Source organism: Oryctolagus cuniculus, chromosome 8 (assembly GCF_964237555.1).
Source record: "Oryctolagus cuniculus chromosome 8, mOryCun1.1, whole genome shotgun sequence".
Taxonomy (NCBI): domain Eukaryota; kingdom Metazoa; phylum Chordata; class Mammalia; order Lagomorpha; family Leporidae; genus Oryctolagus; species Oryctolagus cuniculus.
The window spans coordinates 127909525-127932298 of NC_091439.1; the positions used below are offsets into that span (position 1 = coordinate 127909525).

The 22774-nt window shown below is 38.3% G+C and overlaps 1 protein-coding gene across 6 annotated transcripts in view; it reads right to left on the reverse strand.

Moving 5' to 3' along the window:
• Window positions 1-22774, reverse strand: part of LOC100344368 (SPARC (osteonectin), cwcv and kazal like domains proteoglycan 3) — a 484325-nt gene that overhangs the window by 26833 nt on the left and 434718 nt on the right. For all 6 annotated transcript variants that reach the window (XM_070048215.1, XM_070048217.1, XM_070048219.1 and 3 more), the window contains one exon: window positions 12413-12532. In XM_070048215.1, the coding sequence (XP_069904316.1) occupies window positions 12413-12532 (120 nt within the window). The remainder of the gene's footprint in view (window positions 1-12412; window positions 12533-22774) is intronic.

A 22774-nucleotide genomic window follows, 5' to 3' on the forward strand; every position in this document is an offset into this window, starting at 1 on the left:
TTAACAATATGCTAAATAAATCAGTGTTCAGAGAAAAATAATGCACTCTATTATTATTATTATTATTATTATTCACAAGGTCTGCAAATAGTAAATGCAGACATGTTAAGCACCAGGAAAATGGGACTTAAAACTTATTCTCAAAGAAAATTATATAATTAACCAAGAAGGAATCTGAGATGATCTGGTTGTTGGAAGTAACCTAGATCAAATATCTAACTCGATTGGCCCAACCAAATTACTAATAACTCAGGCAAAGAAAAAATCCTCATTTTTAGTAACAGGCAATACTTAACAGTGTCTCCACTGTCTTGCACAATATGTACAATAATAATAAAATAAAAAAGATAGAGATGCACAGAAAAAGGAATGAAGTATTAAAAAATCACCTCCCTGTCAAAGGACAAAGCAACTGATAGAACTATGTTCAGGACAGATGTACAAGAATCAGAGAAAAAGAGAAAATTTCAAAATGTAGTGTAAATGATGAAAATTTGCATTAAAATAATAAATGGCAACACGAGCAATAAGCAAATGGAAATGTTAGGCAAAGGAGTAGGAGGTGGAGAAGGAGAAGGGAGGGTGTAGAGGAAGACAAAGAAGTAGAAAGAGGAGGGAGAGGGTGGTGAGAGGAGGAAGAGGGTGAAGGCAGGAAAGAGGAGGGGAGGAGAAAGAGCACAGAAAATAAAGGAGCTATGGGTAATTATCCAACAATTTAACAGAGAAGCAACTGAAATGGCAGGAGAGAGAAAATGGGGTAGAAGAAGCATTTCAGGGGTTAAAAGAAAATTCTCCAAAATTGGAGACCTGCATCTAACTAGAAATAGGAATCTTCCAGAACATGAACCAGGATGAATACCAACCAAACATATAAAAGCAAACAAAACCGAGACACACCAAGTCAAACTGCTCAATCCCAGTGATAAGGAGAAAGAAATTTAAAGCAGCTAGAGGCAAAATCTATGTTCCCCCAGAGGAGCGACCCTAAGACAACAGCAGACCTGCTGCTGGAACTCTGCAAGCCAGAATAAAATGAACCGACAGGAGTAACGCGCTGAAAGAAGAAAGCGGCTCTCCTCCCAGAGAAATGTCTCTCCAAAAGGAAGGAGGACTAGCTTTCGGGCAAATAGCATGCATTTATTTCAAGTAGAAGTGAACCATAAGAAAAAAGCGGGCTTTACGGATTCATTAAATGCAACGTGAAGCAGAAACTTGAATCTCAACAAACAGAGACAACTGACGGATTCTGGGTATAGCATAAGAGAAGATATAAATTTATAACTTTCACTTGGAATCATTTAAAAATACATATCTCTTCTGAAATTATTAGATTATATATTTTGAATTATAGCATGTAAGAGCAAAATGTTGATGAAAAATAGCACAGAACATGGAAAAATGGGGAGTTTTAAGTCCTGTTTTAAATATATTGAAATTGCAAAATGTTATATAAAGGAAGATCATGAAAAATTAAATTTGCATCTTGTAAACCCTAGGACAATGATGAAAGATTTTAAAAGCGATTTTTAAAAGCAAAAAGTATAATAAACCAAAATACAAATAAAATAAAATCATAAAAATACTTAATTGATTCAAAATAAGGCATTGTAAGAGAAGAAAAATGGGCAAAGAAGAGTTGGAAAAATATAGAAAACAACAGCAAGAAGCTAGATTGCAGTTAAACGGTATCAGTAATTAAATCAGATATAAAATGAGGAGAGGGGGAGGTGGGTTTACCTAGGAAGTCCAAACAGACTGTGGGCTCAGGGCTTAGCCCTCTGCCTCTGCTGAGCCGCCTGCCTGGCCTGCCCAGGTGTATTCTCTCCATTCAACCATGTAACCTTGTTCTCCCCCAGTCCTAGTGGCTGGGCACTCTGTCTGCCCCTCCCATTCTGATGGATGCCCTATCCCCAAAAAGCCTTATCACTCTGCGGTCTGTCTCAGACCTGAATTCTTTCTTGCTTGAAGACAAGACCCCACAGCTTCCATGGCCTCTTCTGTGACCAGGGGAATGAATGGAGCTGGTAAGAGTGATATCGGAATTTGGGGTGCCATATGATATCACCCTATGCTTATTAATAAGTTCCCAATATTAATAAGTCTGTATGGATTCTTGCCTAATATTCAAAGAATTCTGAATACTGGCATAAATGAACGAGGCAGCACGGTCGGTACATTTTAAGCTTTTATTCAGTGTGAAAGATGCAGAGGAGAGTGAGGGCCAAGTCTAAAGGAGAGAGGTAGATCTGGGTTCATACCGAGCACCAGGAACCAGCCATGTGGAAGAGCATCCAGGCCAGGAAGCATGAGGTGGATTGGCCCGAAGGCCAAGCACCCTGGAGGCACAGGGCTGCAGCCAGCCCCCTTCTGGCAAGAGGCCAGGGAAAGGAAGGAAAGGCCTGGACAACCCTGTCCTAGGTTTTTAATCCACCTTCAAAGGGGAGTGGTTAAAGTAACCTGATTGGCCAGTGGGCGCTCAGGTGTGGTCAGGTAGCGGTGTGAGGTCACACAGGGGCGTGGTGAAGCCATAGTCTTCAAGCTCACAAACCTAATCAATGGTAACCTGTATGCGGTCGACTTCAAAAGGAAACCATATTCATGTGTCTTCACCTACTGTATTATTAAATAAGCCTATACTATTTATATAATTAGCATATAGACTACAAAAATAAAGAAAATGAATAAATATGTTACATGTATGTTCCTTCCTAATTGTGATATGTTGAAAATAATTTAACATTCATTAACATCTCAAAGGAATCATGATAAACTTAATTGTTTTTATTTGATTGCTCAACATATGCTTTAAGGAGAGTTATGGTGCGTGGGCTCTTTTGTTTCCCCATTAAACAACCTTAGATGATACTGCTTCTGAGATACTTCATTTGCTTTTTATTTCTACCTTTGCCTTTAGATTTAATGATCACTTTTCTAAAACATCTTATATTCAGTGTTCAAGGATTTTTATGTATTACACAACTGCATTGGAATCAAATTAGACAGGAAAATGCTTATGTAATAAATGACCGGGCATATTTGCAGTATTGTTTTATTTTTCATCAAAAACATAATTTCTTACCCTCTTTGTTGTCTTTGTAGGGAGAGTATTGCTTAATTTTAGACCATTGAGATCACAGCTTAACCCTTGTTCTGAACATCCAACAGAGTTATATTTAGAAATTAAGGTATTCATTTTATTGAAAACATAATAAATTTTATAATATTTCACTCACTGAGGGAAAAATGTTATTACTACTTATCAGTGATTCCAAAATTGCCAATGCTAAAAGTAACCCCCACTGTCTTTTAATAAAATATTACCTAAAGACTATAAGCTAAATAAATAAATAAAATATTTCCTAAAGACTACAGGTTAAACAAAGTCCTAAAGTCTACAGGCTAACAAATTACACAGAGGAATTTCCAAGGCCATGATGATGTAACAAAACACAGAGCTCCTGTATTATGTCATTCACGGAGCTCCCTAAGTGGACTGTAAAAGTTTTAATCCATAAAAGGTTATACCATTTCAGCTAAATTTGAAATATGTAAATTCTACAAAATTGAAATACTAAAGTATATAATCAAATTTTATGACAGTTACTGTGTCTACCTAATAAAAGAAGAAAATGCCAGATGTCTCAATAATTAGAACTACCAAAATAGGCAATGATCTGGGTCTTTCATTGTATTACTTGAAATAAGAAGATAAAATTTATCTCCCGACTTTGCAAATCTTTGTTTTCAGAAGATGAAGTTCCCTGCTATTCCTGGGAGGCTCCTAATTGCATTAAAACGATGCATTGTTTTTAAGCCTTCTGATTCCAAATTCAATCTTCCTCACAACATGAAGACAGCATGACACAAAGAGAGCAATATCTTGGTGAGAAATTAGACTGTATTTATTTACCCTGGGGGTTTAAGTAATTCTCTCATTTTCTCTGACTGAGGAGAACATTTGGTGTGTAAGAAAGCAAAAATAAGACATGATCTTAATCTAGGTCAGGCTGTTAATCGGAGGATTTTGCATATGACACTAGTTTCCTGATGCTTTCTGAATTGATAAAAGAAAATTAACACAACATCCCTTTCAAAGCAGTACATATTCTAGATTGCAACTATATTTACAAAAAACGTGGGTATAGTCTTTCTGTTCTTTGATTTTGGGTTTTAAAAAACAAAACAAAATAAAGATAGAAATTACAATAGATGCAATGTATACTTATTGAAAAAGTCTCAAAAATTATTTTCACGGGAATAATACTAGCAGAGGCCCAATGACTTAAATTTTCTTCAAAATATTAGCATAAGACATAATTTTTACATCTTATTAGTTTCTTTCTTGGATATTTCTATTTTTCCTTGATAGCTCTAAGATATATTCAAGAAGTCCTTTTTTAAAACATGAGAAAAATTTAAGTTATCAAAAATAATCACAGACTTCAGCTTGCTGAGTGTCTAAAAAACCTATGCCATTATTGACGTTTTGTGTCAGTGTTTGACAGTTATGTATGATTACTAAAACAATTACTAGAAAAGGTACTCTTGTGACCATGTTCTAAGATTTTAGCAGAGTAAAGACAGGCTTACTTAATGTATCATACACAGTAATGTTAATCTGATAGCCAGTGTACAAGGTCTAGCCAGCTCTTCTTTCTTTATAAAACCATCTTCTACATTTAGGGTGCATTAACTTTGAAAAATCAATGAAGTATCTTTCCAATCATATTCTATCAAGTCTGGATGCTATTTTTTAGACGCTTGCCCTCCTATCATTCAGTGGGCTTGAAACAGCAGCTCCAGATTTCTTTATCACTCTTTGGAAATAGGGGAATGTGTAGATTAAAAAAAATGTGTTAGACTTGTTACTTAATCATTAAACAAATTTTTACCGAGTCTATGATGTGACATGTTCTTTTCCAGTAGCTAAAGATTCCACAGCAGAAAAGCTGGGGCTTCTGAGAGCTTACATGTTATTGGGAAGCCAGAGAAAGTAACTCCCTAAGACATTCTTTTTCTTTTTTTTTTTTTTTTAAGATTTATTTTATTTATTTGAAAGAGTTACAGAGAGAGGTAGAGCCAGAGAAAGAGAGAGGTAGAGAGGTCTTTCATCCTCTGGCTCACTCCCCAGTTGGCCACAACAGCCAGAGCTGGGCTGATCTGAAGCCAGGAGCCAGGAGCTTCCTCCAGGTCTCCCACACCGGTGCAGGGGCCCAAGGACTTGGGCCAGCTTCTACTGCTTTCCTAGGCCATAGCAGAGAGCTGGATGGGAAGTGAAGCAACCAGGACTCGAACCAGCATCCAGATGGAATGCCAGCACTGCAGGCCGGGGCTTTAACCCGCTGCGCCATAGCGCCAGCCCCCAGATATTCTTATGTTGGGGAGCAATGTGTGCTAAGGAGCAAAGCAGCATGAGGAGGCAACCGCTGTGTAGTGGTGTGGCTGTTTCCTAAGGGGTGGAGGAAAGGCGCCCGACCATGCATGCATGAGCCTGTGTGGAGAGTGTTCTGGGAAAAGTGAGCAGTAACTGTGCAGCCAGTATCTACCATAAGAAAGTATGTTCATCAAAAGAGATATTATAATACCTCTGAGAGCCCAGAGAAAGGTCAGGTCAGCCGGCAGTGGTCAGCCCCCATTACTGATATGTACTAATAGCATTTGCCTATCAGCTTTATGAGTAGGAAAAAATAGTGGAATTAGAGATCACAGTACCCATTCTGTATTCAGCTTAAGTATCATTTGTAGCCATGTAGTTTACACTTAATTGCTTGGGGCCGGCTCTCTGGCACAGTGGGTTAAGCCTCAACCTACAACGCCAGCATCCCATATGGGCACTGGTTGGAGTCCCAGCTGCCCACTTCCTATCCAACTCCCTGTTGATGGCCTGGGAAAACAGTGGAGGATGGCCCAAGTGCTGGGGCCCCTGCACCCATGTGGGAGACCCGGAAGAAGCTCCTGGCTCCTGGCTTTGGATAGGCCCAGCTCCAGGATTGCAACAGAGGATGGAAGACCTCTCTCTCTGTCTTTCTCTGTCTGCCCACAACTCTACCTCTCAAGTAAATAAATTAATCTTACGTGAATGTGTGTGTGTGTGTGTGTGTATAAGTGCTAAAGTTTCTATTTTGATGCTGCGTTGTAAGATTAGCATAAAAGAAAATGAAGGATGGTATAGCTTAACTCATTAGAACAAAACAGGGAAATTACACAAGCAGATAAAATGTATGTATTACCTGAGAAAGCAATTTAGGCCATGAGAGTATTACAGACTAACACATATAAAAAGCAATGAATTTTTAGATGACTTTTATTGGATTCACTCTTAAAAAAACTATTGTTTGGTAGTTTTAAAATGGGTAATTTTACAAAGGAGAACTTAAACAGTGGATTCATAATATTGGTTCTTCTCTCTTGGCAAATATTTACATGTAGCTTTTCTGGACTATACATTTGAGCCTTAATAGTTGTACGTGTTAGAGTTGGAAATATTACATAACAAAGGTAGGGTCTGCAGTGGGGTGGAGTGCTAACTTATTCAGATTATTAAAGAATATAAAGTATTAACAAAGAAGGCATACACTACCACCCTTCTCTACCCTCCTCCTCCATGCCCAGCTGTGCAGGGCCAACTTATATGGACCTCTCAATACCATTCATTAGCTTTTCACTGTATGTTTATATATATAATATATATATTTAACTTTATATACTATATATAATATAATATATGACTTTATATAGTCTGGTCAAATACATCTAAGTTTTAAAAGTTATTTTGCAAGAAATTACTTTGCAAGGAACTACATATTCTATTTACATTTATTTTAATTTCATACAAAGTAGATCTATGATACTCACATAATGCAAATTGGCAATTTTAATAAAAAAGGCATTCGTAATTCAAATGTCATTGGAGAGGCAGATTTATCAAAAGACAAATCTACTTCAAAGGTAACTGTGTGCACATTAAACAATAGACATTGACATTTAGGTAATCTTTGCACAATCACAAAAATAAGCAGGTTATAGAACAGGCAGTTAGCCTAGCAATTAAAATGCCTACATCCTTTACATCATGGTGTCTGGGTTCAGTTCTTGGTTCCGGCTCCTGATTCCAGCATCCTGCCAGTGCAAACTCTGGGAGGTAATAATGATGGCTCAAGTAATCGAGTTCCTGCAACCCATGAAGGACACCATGGTTGCATTTCCAGCTCCTGGCTTCAGCCTTGTCCCAGCCCTGAACATTGTGGGCATTTAAGCAATGAGCCAGCAGATGGGAGCGCTCTCTCAGTCTTGCTCTCCTGTCTGTCTTTCTCCCCTTCTCCCTCTTTTCCCCTTTCTCTATGCATCTCCCTGTCTTTAAAATATTTTTTTAAAAAATGTGTATTTTGGCCCTCTCTTGTATATTTGCCCCTACCATCACTATTCTGAAACTTAAATAAAACAACAAGTGCAGCATACTTTGCAAATTCTATTGACTTAAAAATGTGATTGACTTAGAAGATTCAGATGAATTGTTTCATTTTAAGTACTTGGGTTATAATTTAATAGTCAATGAATGAAAAACAAAATCATAGTAAATCAACAGAGTTTAATGACAAACACAATCAAGCATATTTTTGTCAGATTTACAGTCATTTTTTTTGTGCATTAAATTTGAAGTTGGGCAATTAAGCAGATATTCTGACCACCCAAAATGCACGTCAACTTCAATCTACATCTCTCTATCTTTTCAGTCAAATGGGTATTGTAATCCAGAGAAATGGGTACAAATTGGTATATAGATTTATTACACAAAAAGGCTAGTGTGTGCGTGTTACCTATGTTATTCTACAGGCCTCCAGATGGTATAACCAAATTAGATTATAAAATCTCTTATGAAAATTTGATTCTGTTTGACTCAGAGGTAATTAAGTGCTTGTATAAATTATATCTTAACATTTCTGGAAATTAAAAAGATACTAATTCTTTCAAAAATATTCTTCTTAAATTTTAGTTTTTATTTTTAATTTTATTTATTTGAAAGAAAGAGATAGAATACCCCCATCCATTGGTTCACTCCCCAAAAGCCCATAACAGCTAGGGCTGAGCCAGGCTGAATCCGGGAGAATAGAACTCAATCTGGGTCTTCCACTTGGGTGGCAGGGACTCGGCGATTTGAGCCATCACTGCCGCCTCCGAGAGTGCAGGAGAGCAGGAAGCCGGAACGTGGGCAGGAGCCAGGACCTGAGCCCAGGGACTCTGACACGAGATGTGAGTGTCCCAAGCAGCATCTCGACCATGGTGCCAAAAAAAAAAAGTCTTATTAGAAAAGTGCTGTAATAATTGAATTTGCATAATTTAAATAAGAGAGACTAGCTGAATTTTTTTTAAATGGTGGAGCCAGTGTTGTGGATTAATGGGCAAAGCTGCTACCTACAATGGTGGCATCCCATATGGGCACCAGTTCAAGTCCCAGATGCTCTACTTCCCATCCAGCTCTCTGCTAATGTGCCTGGGAAGGCAGCAGAAGATGGCCCAAGTGCTTGGGACCCTGCCACCCGTATGGGAGACCCAGATGGAGTTCCAGGCTCCTGGATTCCACCTGACCAGACCTGCCATTGTGGCCATTTGCAGAGTGAACGGACATATCTTTCTCTGTCTCTCCATGACACTGCCTTTCAAATAAGCAAAATAAATATATTTTTAAATTGAGCCACAGCTTTAGCATTATCGTCATTAATTATAATAGCACATGCATATGCTATTCTATTTGGTATATTTCCCTAAACTTACATAAATGTATTGATTACATTAGCTGATATTATATCTACTAAATGTGTAAGATCATAAAAATACATAAACTTGTTTTTAGTAAAATTAAGTCATTTAGATCTCAAACTTTATTTCAATAGTAATTATGTTTTTAACTGACCAACTCAAAAATAATTTCCAAGACTTTCTGCTAATTTAAAATCTTAGACTTATGCTAGATAATTGATGAATATTCTCTGATGAATATCTAGTATCTAAATTATCTCTAAAAACAGTGAAAACAATAAAGCATGGTTTTAATTTATATAGCATCTTGTCTCTTATTTTTATGTCATTTGTGTCTTTTATTTTTATGTCAAGTGTTTTCTATATACTTAATTATGTTAATAAACACGTTCCTTTTGCCACATGTTCTTTTTGCCACACTAAAAAGATATATGACAAAGAAGCATAAGGCTATAAAAACATAAAATGTGTATTTATAGGTTGTGTTAATCTACTACACAATTCTGATACATGACTGTTTAAATTATCTACCTCAGAATTTTCTCTATGAAGTAAAAAATAAGGCAATGAATATTTATATATATACTCTCCTAGGAAAAATAATGAAACAAGACAACTCTTTATGCAAGATACACAGGGTATTTTTTCTGTTTTATAACAAATTGAATGTTCCAAAAACAAGAAGAACAAAAACCTAAGCCAATAAAAAATTATAAAAGATTAAACCAAAAACATTGTTTGTTATGGTAGATATAGGCCACTATTTAAAGGATTTATTTATAAGAATTTAAAAAATAGAATCAACTATTATACTGGTACAAAATTAGAATTTGACCAAATTTTCTTGGATTTCTGGTCTGCCATTAGTAGGATATTTTAATGTTAGTTTTTCTTCAAATTGGGTAATATACTTGAAAGGCAAACATTTTGTGTCTTATCACAATATTTTCATGTGCTTCAAGTTCACTTTGTCATGTCCTTATCTTCTTCACATCATTAATTATTTGAAAACAAACAAACAAAACAAAATCAGATCACTGTCACATTAAACAAAAAAACAACTATGGGTTATATTTTAAAAAAGACAACTAAACATAACTAATAAGCTGGCGCCGCGGCTCACTAGGCTAATCCTCCGCCTTGCGGCGCCGGCACACCGGGTTCTAGTCCCGGTCGGGGCGCCGGATTCTGTCCCGGTTGCCCCTCTTCCAGGCCAGCTCTCTGCTGTGGCCAGGGAGTGCAGTGGAGGATGGCCCAAGTGCTTGGGCCCTGCACCCCATGGGAGACCAGGATAGGTGCCTGGCTCCTGCCACCGGATCGCCGGCCGCAGAGCGCCGGCCGTGGTGGCCATTGGAGGGTGAACCAACGGCAAAAGGAAGACCTTTCTCTCTCTCTCTCACTGTCCACTCTGTCAAAAAAAAAAAAATTAAAAAAAAAAAAAAAAGAAATATAACCTGACTGCAGTATTATCACGGGGAAAACAATGACACAACAAATAATCATTTCTGGGAGACTGTGGGGAGCAACTCGGACTAGACTAAGTTACTGGAATTAAGACTTATTCTATGCATCTGCTCTCCCACAATATGGCGCTGGGAGAGGAGAAAACAGCTTCTACACAGCTGCCTCCAGTTCAGCCAATAAACTGTAGGACTTGCTCCTGATTGGAGGAGAGCAGCGTACTCGGCATGTGGGTAGCAGAGTTGGGATTGGTGGAAGAGGACTATAAAGGAGGAGAGAGACAACATGCACCAGGAACATCTAAGGGGAACATCTATCTGAAGGAACATCTGAGGGAACACCTGTGCAGCCCCCGAGAGAGCCGGCCGGCGGTGTGCAGCTCCCCCGCGGAAGTGGGGAAAGTGGCAGGGGGAACCACCCTTCCACGGAGGTGGAAGGGACGGTAGCCAACCCGGGAAGAACCAGCAGCAAACCCGGGGAGGGCCGAGCAGACAAAAGAACAGCGCAGGGTCCTGTGTCGTTCCTCCACGAAGAGGGGGAGCGACAGGAGACTACTCTTGCTTTAATTATGGGATAGCCACACAATGTATATTAGATGGTTTTTGCATTGTGTGTCCACTTATTCCATTCATTTTTATATTGTGAACATTGCGTCAAATTCTATGCTAGGCTCTGGTAATTGAGTAGTGGATAAACTATCTTTACAGTCTCCAGCAGATTATAGGGCGAGAAGGATGATTAAAATGCACATGTAGATTACCACTGTGCTGGATAGTAATTAATGCTATGAAGGAAAGACGGAAAAGATAAGGGCAGGGTGGTATTGGAGGACTGGTTCACAAATTAACTATGATCGAGTCAAAGAAAGAGTCGCCCAGTGCCGTGCACATCTGAGCAGCGTGGGGAATTAAAATTTCACCCCTCTGCTCCCTGGAGGCTAATTTCTGGGCATTTACTTCTAGCTGGTCTCTGACTCCTTCAATCATGACAATAATCCTGAGGTTCACTTTTTTCTCTCCTGTCCCAAGATACCCAACGCCAGAGGAGCTGCTTCTGATTGATTCCCTTTCCAAAGAGTCTCAAGATGTTTCCTCAAAGAGCTAGATAGTTCCCTCTACAAATCTGGAAGGGATCATTAGTCTGAACTCCAGGCCAAAGGAGAAATTTGATAGCAAAAAAATATTCAACTATGGTATCGGCAGAAGTGAAGACGTGGGCTTTTTCTTTAGACCAGGATGTAAGATCTTTTACACACCCCAGTCATTCAGAGGTGAATCTTAACTGCTGTGATTTCTAGAACATAAGCTCAGTCTAAAAGGCATCCAAAAATGCTACAATTAACCAAAATTTACTCAATAAACCCACAGACAAAATTAAGACACTCTTCTCTAGGATAGGGAAAATAGTGTAATTTTTCAGTGAAATTCATTAGAAGGCACTTATGAGTAGTCATCACACATTCAAAGATTTAAGACGACGGAACCAAATTATGACCTTCCTTGCTTATGGGGACATGATTCTTCTGCTGTCACCTTCAATGTGGAAGTGCAATCTTGAACAAAATCCAGGAGTAATAACACAGTACATAATCTGCTTCCTAAAATGCCTCCATTGCTTTCGTTGAATTAAGGAATTTTTTGCAATTCCCACCTTCCATAGCTGCAAGTCTTATTCTTAAAGCATTTGATATTGGAGTCACAATCAAAATATCACCTTCAGGTGCCACTATTGTGGCATTCTGTATTTAAGTTTTTTGATTTGTTGATAACCCATCTTGTCTACCGACCCATTTCACAGAGTCAGATTTGAATCAGCAAAGCAATCTTCCAAAGGCTAAAATCTGGGAGAGTCTAGCTTTGTTCTCTAAAAATCTAGTTACCCTAAAATTCTTACTTTTACTACCTGTGTTGCTGTACTTCTTTGGTAAAACACTGAAAAATATTCTTTTTAGTCAACAGGAAGCTAAATGGCTTCTAGGGAGATGCCCCCTTTTCTACAAATCAGAGTTGTTGCCAATGTTTTATATCCTTGCAAAATATTATGGGTATGCTGGAAGTAATGATAATGTTTTGAGTTTTGCTCAGCATCTAAGGAAAGAATAAACACGGAAGGATGTTGTTTTGTTCTGAGGAATTCACTGGAAATAAAACCTCCTGTTGGAGATAAAAGCATTCATCCCAGTTAGAAATCTTACTGCTTCTCTCAGGCCGCAGTAAGGCTTTGGTCTTCTTGATTTGGCTTCCACTCTCGTGAAGGGCCTTGAACCAGTCCCGTAATCTGTTCGCCACCTCCCTGAATTCCAGGTCACTGCATGCTAGAAGCAAAGAGAAGCGACACACATGTTGAGTAATAACTCAGCACCGCGCCAATGCTGCCTCTCAAATTATTCCAATACACCAAAGGCAACAATGACTGAAAGAAGTAATAAAATGCCTAAGTGTACTGAAATGTTTTTAAAATGAACGATCAATAAGTACTTCAAACATAGTAAGACATAATGCAATGATCACATCTTATTTCAAAGAGGAATATGATTAAAAGAATTTTACTTCCACTTCTTCTCTCAGGCATAAAATACGTGGTTGAGGATTATAACTGGGAATATAATACAAATTAAATCACAAAATTTATGTGATTTTTTTTGTGATAAGAGGTTGTGGGCCATCTCTGAAAGCAAAATTGCAAAATCCAAAATGCATATTTATTGGTTAGATTTACTAAATAAACTATGATTCAGAATTTTTCATTCACATATTCAATCCATATAGAAATACTACCTTTTTACATGTGTTTAATGCTAGCCTCTTAAGTTTGTTAAGTGTAGAATAATAAGAATGACATTATCTGATACCGGAAAGACTGCAAAAATGACGCTTGGAATTTAAAATATTGAAAAATGACACTTGGAGTGAAATTGACTTTGTCTGCTTTTCAAATGTATTATTTACCAATAATTATATTCTTTAAAATAGCCTACAAAATAAGCAATAACAGAATATGCGTATGAATAACAATTGCTTAAATACAGGTTTCAAATTCAGTTATTGGCTATTAAAAATATTATAAAAATATTTTAAATGTCCCCTTGTTTGCATTATTTAGATGTCATTTTTCCTGCAGGTCTCTCGTGCATGCTTCCAATGTAGCATTTCAACTGACAAGCACTCTATACTCACATTCTTCTTGTTCATTTTGTTAAAAATAATAATTTATACAAGGATACTGTATCATATTACATTATATTTAATATATGTTATACACATTATATTAGCATATATTAGCATATGCAGCATATGTAGTGTAGCATAACACAATATAATGTAATGTTATACACTTCCCTACCACTAAAGCAAAAGATTAAAATGATTAAAAAGACCTTCCCCAGTGAGACAGAATAGTGAATGACCCAGATTAGCAAGTCATTGAGAACACCCAGGAGAGAAAAGATCCTGGAAACTTGTACGATGACAAGAACTGTCATATACAAAGCATATGGGGAGAATGCCTCCAATGTTTCCAATAGCAACATCAGAGGGCCACCTGGACAAGGACAAGTCACTTTATGCTTCTAATCAAGAGCGCCATGTCCAGAAACATCAGGTAGGAGAGTAAGTTAATGATTTTTACATACGTAAAATCCAAGTAACTAGCACCTATATAATCTTTACCTAGGAGGCAACTGGAAAACATGACAGTCCAGAGAGAAAAGCAAGGAAGTGGATGGTGCAGGCACAGGAGTTAGAAGACGGAGGAGAGCAAAGAAGGAAATTTCTGAGAAGATGGTAGAAGAGTTCCTAAGCTCATGTCATGTGCCAAGTGTCAAGGTAGACAGTGGTGGCCTAAAAATTCTTGGCCAAGCCCGGAATGATAGGCTGAATTTATCCCTCCTTCACCTGGGGGAAACTTCGTTATAGTGAAAATCAAGGAAAGCATCACTTTTGTAAAATTCACATTAGTGAGGCTGAGAGGTAAGGTAGTGAATGCTATGTCCCCAGAATGGTGCTGACAGTACATGGTATCTCCAGCCAGTACCTCTTACAGTAGCATCTTGGTAGGGGCTATATGCTCCCTATTAAAACAAACAAACAATCAAAAAAAAAATCCAAAACTATGCACAAGAAAAAAAATGAAATTTTGTTTCAGTATTAGAAAGTTTTCTACAGGCCAGCACCGCGGCTCACTAGGCTAATCCTCCACCTAGCAGCGCCGGCACACCGGGTTCTAGTCCCAGTCGGGGCGCCGGATTCTGTCCCGGTTGCCCCTCTTCCAGTCCAGCTCTCTGCTATGGCCAGGGAGTGCAGTGGAGGATGGCCCAAGTGCTTGGGCCCTGCACCCCATGGGAGACCAGGATAAGTACCTGGCTCTTGCCATCGGATCAGCGCGGTGCACCGGCTGCAGTGTGCTGGCCGCGGTGGCCATTGGAGGGTGAACCAATGGCAAAGGAAGACTTTTCTCTCTGTCTCTCTCTCTCACTGCCCACTCTGCCTGTCAAAAAAATAAAAAAATTGAAAAGAAAAAAAGAAAGTTTTCTACAAACAAGGGGCTTCAAAAGTTTTTGGGAAATGGAATTAAAAGGTAATGTTGTATTATGAAAAGAATTTTTAAATTCATTCACATGGAGGAATTTTGAAAAGTTCAACAAAAATGAATATTATGAAAAAAAACTATGCATGGATTTCAAAATTGTTTTACAACAAGCTAAACCTTCTTGAATTCTATTTTTCTATGAACTTCTGGAAGTACCCTTGCACACATGGAAGGATATGTGAAGCCAATTAAACTACTTCAGTGAGGGAACCCAGATTAACAGAGGGAAGAAAATGTAGGGGAGTTTCAGTTTTTATCATTTTTCTGTTTTTTTTTTTATTTTGAAGCATGTGCTGTATGTATGCATTAATTTTCAAAAATAAAGATTTTCAATTTCCTTAATAATTATGAATGTGTCTTTTAACTTCAGAAATTCTAACTTTTAACTTCAGAAATTCTCTTCTATGAAACTTTATCATGCAGATACCCAATACCTATCCAAAACATTTATTCAAATAGTGGAACATTATTTATTTAGTACTTTTAGGATAGAAAGTTTGTTTATACAAAATTCCCCATGATCAGTGGTCCGGCAATATTAATTAGGTACATCCAATGAAGCTCTGAGTTATTAATCAAAGTAAAAAGCTTACTATGCCCTGAAATGGAACAATAACTAAAATAAGGGTGAAAAAATGTAAGAAGCAGAAAAGTGCGTCTATTATACTTCCATTTGTGTAAAAGGGGAAGAAAGATGCACTTGCTTATATACGCCTAAAATATCTCTGCAAATGAATAAGAGAGTGAAACATTCATCTCTGCAATGGGAATTGGGAGATGGGAAGTAAGAATATAGAAAACTTAATGTATTGAACTCTTCTACTTTTAAAAGTTAAAGTATACTTCTTCATTATCTAGTTTAAACAAACATTTAAAAATGAATTTTATTTCTCTAATACAATCTTGTTTTTCACACACCAACCCAGCAAAGAAAAAAATTTTATCTAATAAACTACCTGCTAAAGAATGAAATAAAAAGTTGGTTGAACATGTGTTAGGAACTCTGAATCTTGTAGTAATAATGGTAACAGCAGGTAAGGATGCATACTGATTGTTAGAAGAACTTTTATCTGTGAACCCATTCAATCCTCATAAAAACTCTAAGAAGTTACACTATCACAGCTTCCATTTAAAAAAATATTAGGAAACTGAGGCACAGATGACCAAAGAAGTTGGCTGCAGACAGACAATTGGCAGAGCCGCATTTTGAATCCAGAAAGTCAGACTTTGAAATCCAAGGTCCTAATCACTACAGCAAACCAATTCTGTGCTAAGAAAATTAACGTTGTAGTGAACAGCAGTTCAAAACCAACATGTCATGATTATAGGGGTGTGGGATTGATCATCACTGAAGAAATGTTTGATAGGAAACCACACTTTTAGAAGACAACCCAAAACCTGCAGAGTATTATTATACTGTCTGGATGTGACAGGAATCACATTTCAGGGGCGATCATTATTGCCCACGGGAACAGATCGGAGAGATGGTATTGAGCCCCAGCTATAGTATTTGTTACCACTTATTCCACAGCGGCTGACAAAGGTCTCATCCAACAGGTTAACAATAACACAGATTTCAAGTTTTTAATTTCTTTTAAGAAAGATCATGATAGTGCTATTTTTTTTTAAATTATGAGTCAATCTGTCCTTGTTACAAACAAAAGAAAGTAAATATTTAGTTTATAGAATATTGAAATACAATATTTTTGTGGCATGATATTCATGTATCACTGTCTACCAAATCATTTTTTTGTGCCAACAATTAACTGATTTAATTTTAGCTTTGGTAATGATTTATCTGAAATCACTGGGCAAAGTGGAGATTGTTACCAAGTCAGAAACTTCAAACCATACACTTTCTGAAAATTAAATTTCATATATGTAAAATTTAACAAAGTTGATATATTTTATAACTATTAAATTAGCATTCATTAGTACTGATTTTCCTTTTCACTTTGGATATTTTTTCAAGTCTCAAGCATTTTTTCTCAGGTCTCAAGCATTTACATAGATTCTTACATTTTTTTTTTTTTTTGACAGGCAGAGTGGACAGTGAGAGAGAGAGACAGAGAGAAAGGTCTTCCTTTGCCATTGGTTCACCCTCCAATGGCCGCCGGGGCCGGCGCGCTGCGGCCAGCGCACCGTGCTGATCCAAAGGCAGGAGCCAGGTGCTTCTCCTGGTCTCCCATGGGGTGCAGGGCCCAAGCACTTGGGCCATCCTCCACTGCACTCCCGGGCCACAGAGAGAGCTGGCCTGGAAGAGGGGCAACTGGGACAGAATCCAGCGCCCTGACCGGGACTAGAACCCGGTGTGCTGGCGCCGCTAGGTGGAGGATTAGCCTATTGAGCCGCGGCGCCAGCCAGATTCTTACATTTTAATAGATAAGCTCTGTCTATCAGAAAACAACTAAAAATTCTCTTCTGTGTTTACTGAATGCTTATCTCCCCCAGGATCCCTTTGTTGAAACTTACTTCCTGAAGTTGTGTTACTAAGACATGGGGCTTTGGCAGGTGGTTATGTCGAGGGGAGAACCCTCAGTACTGGGATTCGTGCCCTCATAAGCAAGCAGATCCCTCACTCCTTCCACCATGCCAGGACCCAGCAAGAGGAAGTCCATCTACTGACCAGGAATCTGGCACTGAGCAGACAATGGACCTGATGGTGACTAGGTCTTAGATGCCCCAGTATCCAGAACTTTATGCCATTAGTTCTCATTGTTTATGAGACACCTGCTCTATGTATTGTGTTATAGCCATTTCAAGTTCTAAGGTGCAATGCAGCACACTTAAATGTAATATTAAGAAAATGCATTTGTTGAAGAATGAACACTGAGAAGACTGAGTTTCTTGGTAAGATTACATTATATGAAAAGGAAGTTTTGGTGTAAGTGCAGAGTCTAGGCAGAGACGTCGCTCTGAGAATGTCGGTATCAGAGACAGAGTTTGCACGCCCTGGTGCATTACCTTTGAGAGAGTTCTATGAGCTTTGTTCCAACAGAAGATTGAAAAAACCAACTCCTATCTCTATTAGGCTTGCTTTACCAATTTTTTTAAAGATTTATTTATTTATTTGACTGACAAAGAGTGGGAGAGGGAGAATGAGCAAGAGAGAGATCATCCATTCACTGGTTTACTCCTCAGATGGCTGGAAAACCCAGGGCTGTGCCAGGCCAAATGCAGGAGCTAGGAACCTCAGCCAGGTCTCCCACATGGGCGGCAGGGGCCCAAGTCCTTGCGCAGCATTCCCAGTGCATTAGGAGGGGGCTGGCTCACGAGTGGTGCACTCAGGACTCCAACGCCCTGTGCTATGGGATGCTGGCATGGCAAGTGTGGTTTATCCTGCCGTGCCAAGGCAATGGTCCCAATTTACAAAGTTTTGAAAGCATTTTTCAGAATATCATTCACTTTTGATGAATGTTAGAAAATAATTACCTTATGTAACAAATGCTAAAATAGAATAGCATTGGCATGTAGTGAGCTAAATGACTTGAATGAATCTTAATCCTCAAGTAGCAGACTTTTAATTTGATATTTTTTTCTCTTATGATTTTTGTTAAAGGAATTTCCCTGGAGTTAGTGCTGGGTTAAGATGCCAGCATCCAGCTCTCTGCTAGTGGCCTGGGAAAAGCAGTGGAAGATGGCCCAACTATTTGAGTCCCCGTCACCCAAGTGGGAGACAAAGAAGAAGCTCCCAGCTCCTGGCTTCTGCCTGGCCCAGCCCTGGTTGTTATGGTCAGCTGGGAAGTGAACCAGCAGATGGAAGGTCTTTCTCTCTCTTTCTCTGTCTCTCTCTGTGATTCTGCCTTTCAAATAAAAAAATAATCTCTGAAAAAATTTCCCTAAGCCTCTGGTTTTATGAGATGAAGAAATTAAACATCACCACTCCTCATTGTTGGCAAATAAAACCATTAGCTGTCATTCTTCTCCTGCAAACATTTCAAGTATAGAGACTGTGTTGTCTCATTGATGGAATCAGGTAGAAATGTGAGTGTGGGATGATGAAATTTTGCAGAATACAATGACTCTAAAGGCAAGACAACTTAAGTTTGCCGTGATGTGAATATCTTCTTGCAAGATCAATCCCATTATAAAAGCAAAGCCCAAGGAATTTGTCTCTCTGTGTGTCAAACTCCTATACTCCTATTATGTAAGGCCATGATGACCCAGAGACAAGAAAAAGACAATGCAAGACACACTTCTCAGAGTAGTCCATGGCTTATTTCAGAGTGATGAGGAGGACAGTGAGTTTATCACTTAGTGAACTCTACTCTGAGCTATTTGAGTAAGGGTAATTATACACTCCTGAAGTATCCTTAGCCATGCCAGATACACAAAACTGTGATTAATGTGCATTTATGAAAAATGACATAGATTTCTATTTTGCTGAATGGATTTTCACAAAGTTTTAAGTACTTATTTAATTTATCTTTTTTTGTTCAATCCATATTCAGAAAAGCTGGCTTCAAATAATTAAATAAAAAGATAAAATTATATAACTCTGAAAAACTCAGATTATTTTAGGTGACTTTTACCTTATGTTCTATTCAAAAATTTCAATTTTCTTTTCCTAGGTTCCAACTTTCCATAATGATAATATTATTCTTTAATTTGAAGGGCCATTTATGAATCATCTGTTAGAAATTTTCAACTCTAGTTCACATTATATGAACAATGTGAATTTTCACATAATTTTATAGCAGCATTAACATTCTTCTTTTCTGATTAACAAAGTAAAAGATGGCAGTTTTGTAAATGTATATATTTACAATACATATTTACAAGAATAAGAACAAATCTTAACATTGCCACCAATATAGGTAGGCATTGTGAAAATATTTAGTGTGAGTATCCATTATGCATTTGTTCCATAGCTTATATAAAACCAGACACAACTTTGATTCTCCAGTGTACCAGGTATCTCTGTTGGAGTTCCAGTTTGCAAGTCCCTGCTGCTCCACTTCCCATCCAGATCCTTGCTAATGTGCCTGGAAAGGCAGCAGCAGTTGTCCCAAGTCCTTGGAGCCCTGCCACCCGGGTGGGAGCCTGAATGTGATTTCAGGCACCTGGTTTCCATCTGTCCCAACCCTGGCCACTGTTGCAACCATTTGGGGAGTGAACAAATTGATTGAAGATCTCTCTCTCTCTCTCTCTCTCTCTCTCTCTCTGTGTGTGTCTTTCTTTCTTTTACCCCTTCTCTCTCTCTCTGTGTTACTCTGCCTTTCAAATAAACACATAAATCTTTAGGAATAAAAGAAAAACGGAAAACACTGCTTGTCATTCCTGCATCCACAGTGTCCCAATTTGAGTTCTGGCGGCTCCACTCCTGATCCTACATCCTGCTAATGTATCTGGGAAGGTAGTAGAAGACGGCACAAGTACTTGGGCCTTGAACCACGTGGAGACCTAGACAGGGCTCTAGTCTCCTGTATGTGGTCTGACGCAGTCTTAGCAGTTGTGGGCATTTAGGGGAGTGAACAACCAAATTGAACATCTCTCCATCTCTCTTTCTCTTTCTCAATTTCAACCCATGTTGCTCTTTCAAATAAATAAATACATAAGTATTTTTTAAAGATTTATTTATTTATTTGAAAGTCAGAGTTACACACACACACACACACACATAGAGAGAGACAGAGACAGAGACAGAGAGAAGGAGAGAGAAGGAGACGCAGAGAGAGCGAGATCTTCCATCTGCTGGTTCACTCCCCAATTGGCCGCAACGGCTGGAGCTGCACCGATATGAAGCCAGGAGCCAGGAACTTCTTCTGGGTCTCCCATGTAGGTGCAGGGGCCCAAGGACTTGGGCCATCTTCAACTGCTTTCCCAGGCCACAGCAGAGAGCTGGATTGGAAGTAGAGCAGCCAGGACTCGAACTGGTGCCCATATGCGATTCAGGCGCTACAGGCGGCGGCTGTTGCCTGCTATGCCATAGTGCCGGCCCCATAATTAATTTTTAAAATCTGATAATGAAATAGCTGTTAGATGTGAAAATTCCATTATATTAATATATCATAACATGTTCTACAACTCTACAATTTATATTGTGCATTAATTATATGCATATTGCTTCTGGTTTGTGTGTCTGTGAAAAGAACTAGGGTAAATTTTTATTCAACAATGTACTATTCTTTTTTATTTTCTTTAGAAAATCTTAGAAATGGAATTACTGGGTCATGAAATATGAATGGTTAAGGCTCTTAGTACACATACACAGCTTGCTTTAATATTATACAAACTGTTAACTCTAGAAAATATTTAAACATATTTAGGATGTGCAGTGTTTTAGTTATTTATTTATAATTAAAGTTGTTGAGAATTGAAATAATACATGCTTGCTGCAGTTTAAACTAACTCAATTAAGTTTTTAAAAATGTTCTATTATGAAAACAGCATGAATGATGTGAATTACATGTTTATGATGAACAATCTAAATAAAAATGAATGTAGCATGTGTGGTCCATAGGCTAACCAGCACCAGACAAGGAAAGACAAATGCCTGAATTCCCTCCAGCAATACGACCATGAAGCTTTAACCTAAGTGGCAGTTTATGCATTTTGTTCAGGTGTGAGCTGGTTTTCCAAAATGGAGCCCAGTCAGAAAGTGGCTCCTGAAGCAGATAAACAGATCCAATGCCAACCTGAGATACAAAACAGTTTCATAAAATCCATGCAACACACAAATTAGAGAAAAATATAATCAGAGAATGAGAGAACATTTCCTAGTTAACAAGTAAATAATTATGAACATACTGCAGGTATGTAAGAGGGAGCAGTCATCAATAAAATCAATAGATACAGTCTATGAGAAAGTCCTAAGCAGAAGCTCACGATATGAGGAACAGAGTAAGTGTGGATGGACTCAGAAATGAAGGCGATTACATTGTTCACTTGATCAACAGAAACTGTTTACACCATTTGGGCCACCGTCACAAAATCCCCTAGAGTGAGAGGCTGATAAACAAGAATTTTATTTCTCATGGTTCTAGTGGCTGAGAAGTGGACACCAGGCTCAGGCTGGTTTGGCACAACTGGTACCTGGTGAGGGTTTGCTTCCCAGACGGACAAACCTTTGCTTGGTGCTCACTTGGTAGAAGGGCTAATATGAGCTCCCCTGGGCTCCTTTTCTTTTTTTAAGTTGTTTTACTTAAAAAAAGTCCCTAATCCTACATGTGAGGGCTCTGCCAGCATTTCAATGGTCCCACCTCCCAATTACTATAATCATGGATGATAATTTCAACACATGGATTTTGGGAAGATGCAAATATTCAGACCAAAGCACTCTACTAGGAGTTTCATCTGGTGAAGGAAGTGGAACTGGAAATTTAAAACACAAGAGTTATTTGTTAGGGTAGGCATATGTCCACACACATAAGTCTATGTGTACACACTGGAATGCCTGGTTTCAGGATAAAATGCATATTCCTCATTCCATAGTAGAGGGAAGCAATTAATTTTTTTTTATAAAAAAAGCTCACAGATGTTGTTGTAGACAGACAGATGGACTTGGCGTAGATCTTACTGTAATATGATGATGATGATTCTGCAGCACAAAAGTGTCAGATCAGTTTAAGTTTCTCTCCAAATCCTCAGACAAATAAAACACAGTGTCAAAGCACATCCACACGTACATCTTAAAGAATAATTCCTTGCTAAGTATTATTTCAATCTAATTTTTCTATATATTAAAATCACACTAACATGTTAAGTGATACATTATGTAAGTGGAAGCGTGAGTCTTCATATATCTATAAATCATACACTTTTAAAAACACATGAACAATAATGTCTACAGCCATTAAAGGAACACTGATGCTCACAAGTGTACGTGAAAGTTTGTGATTCATAAATAATGTGCTCTTTGAGGACGGGCCGATGGATGGTATTCTGCACTGATGGCATTTTGCTCAGACATTAGAGAGTACAAGTTGAACAGACAAGTTTCTAAGCAGGCACTTGGGCAGCCGCAATA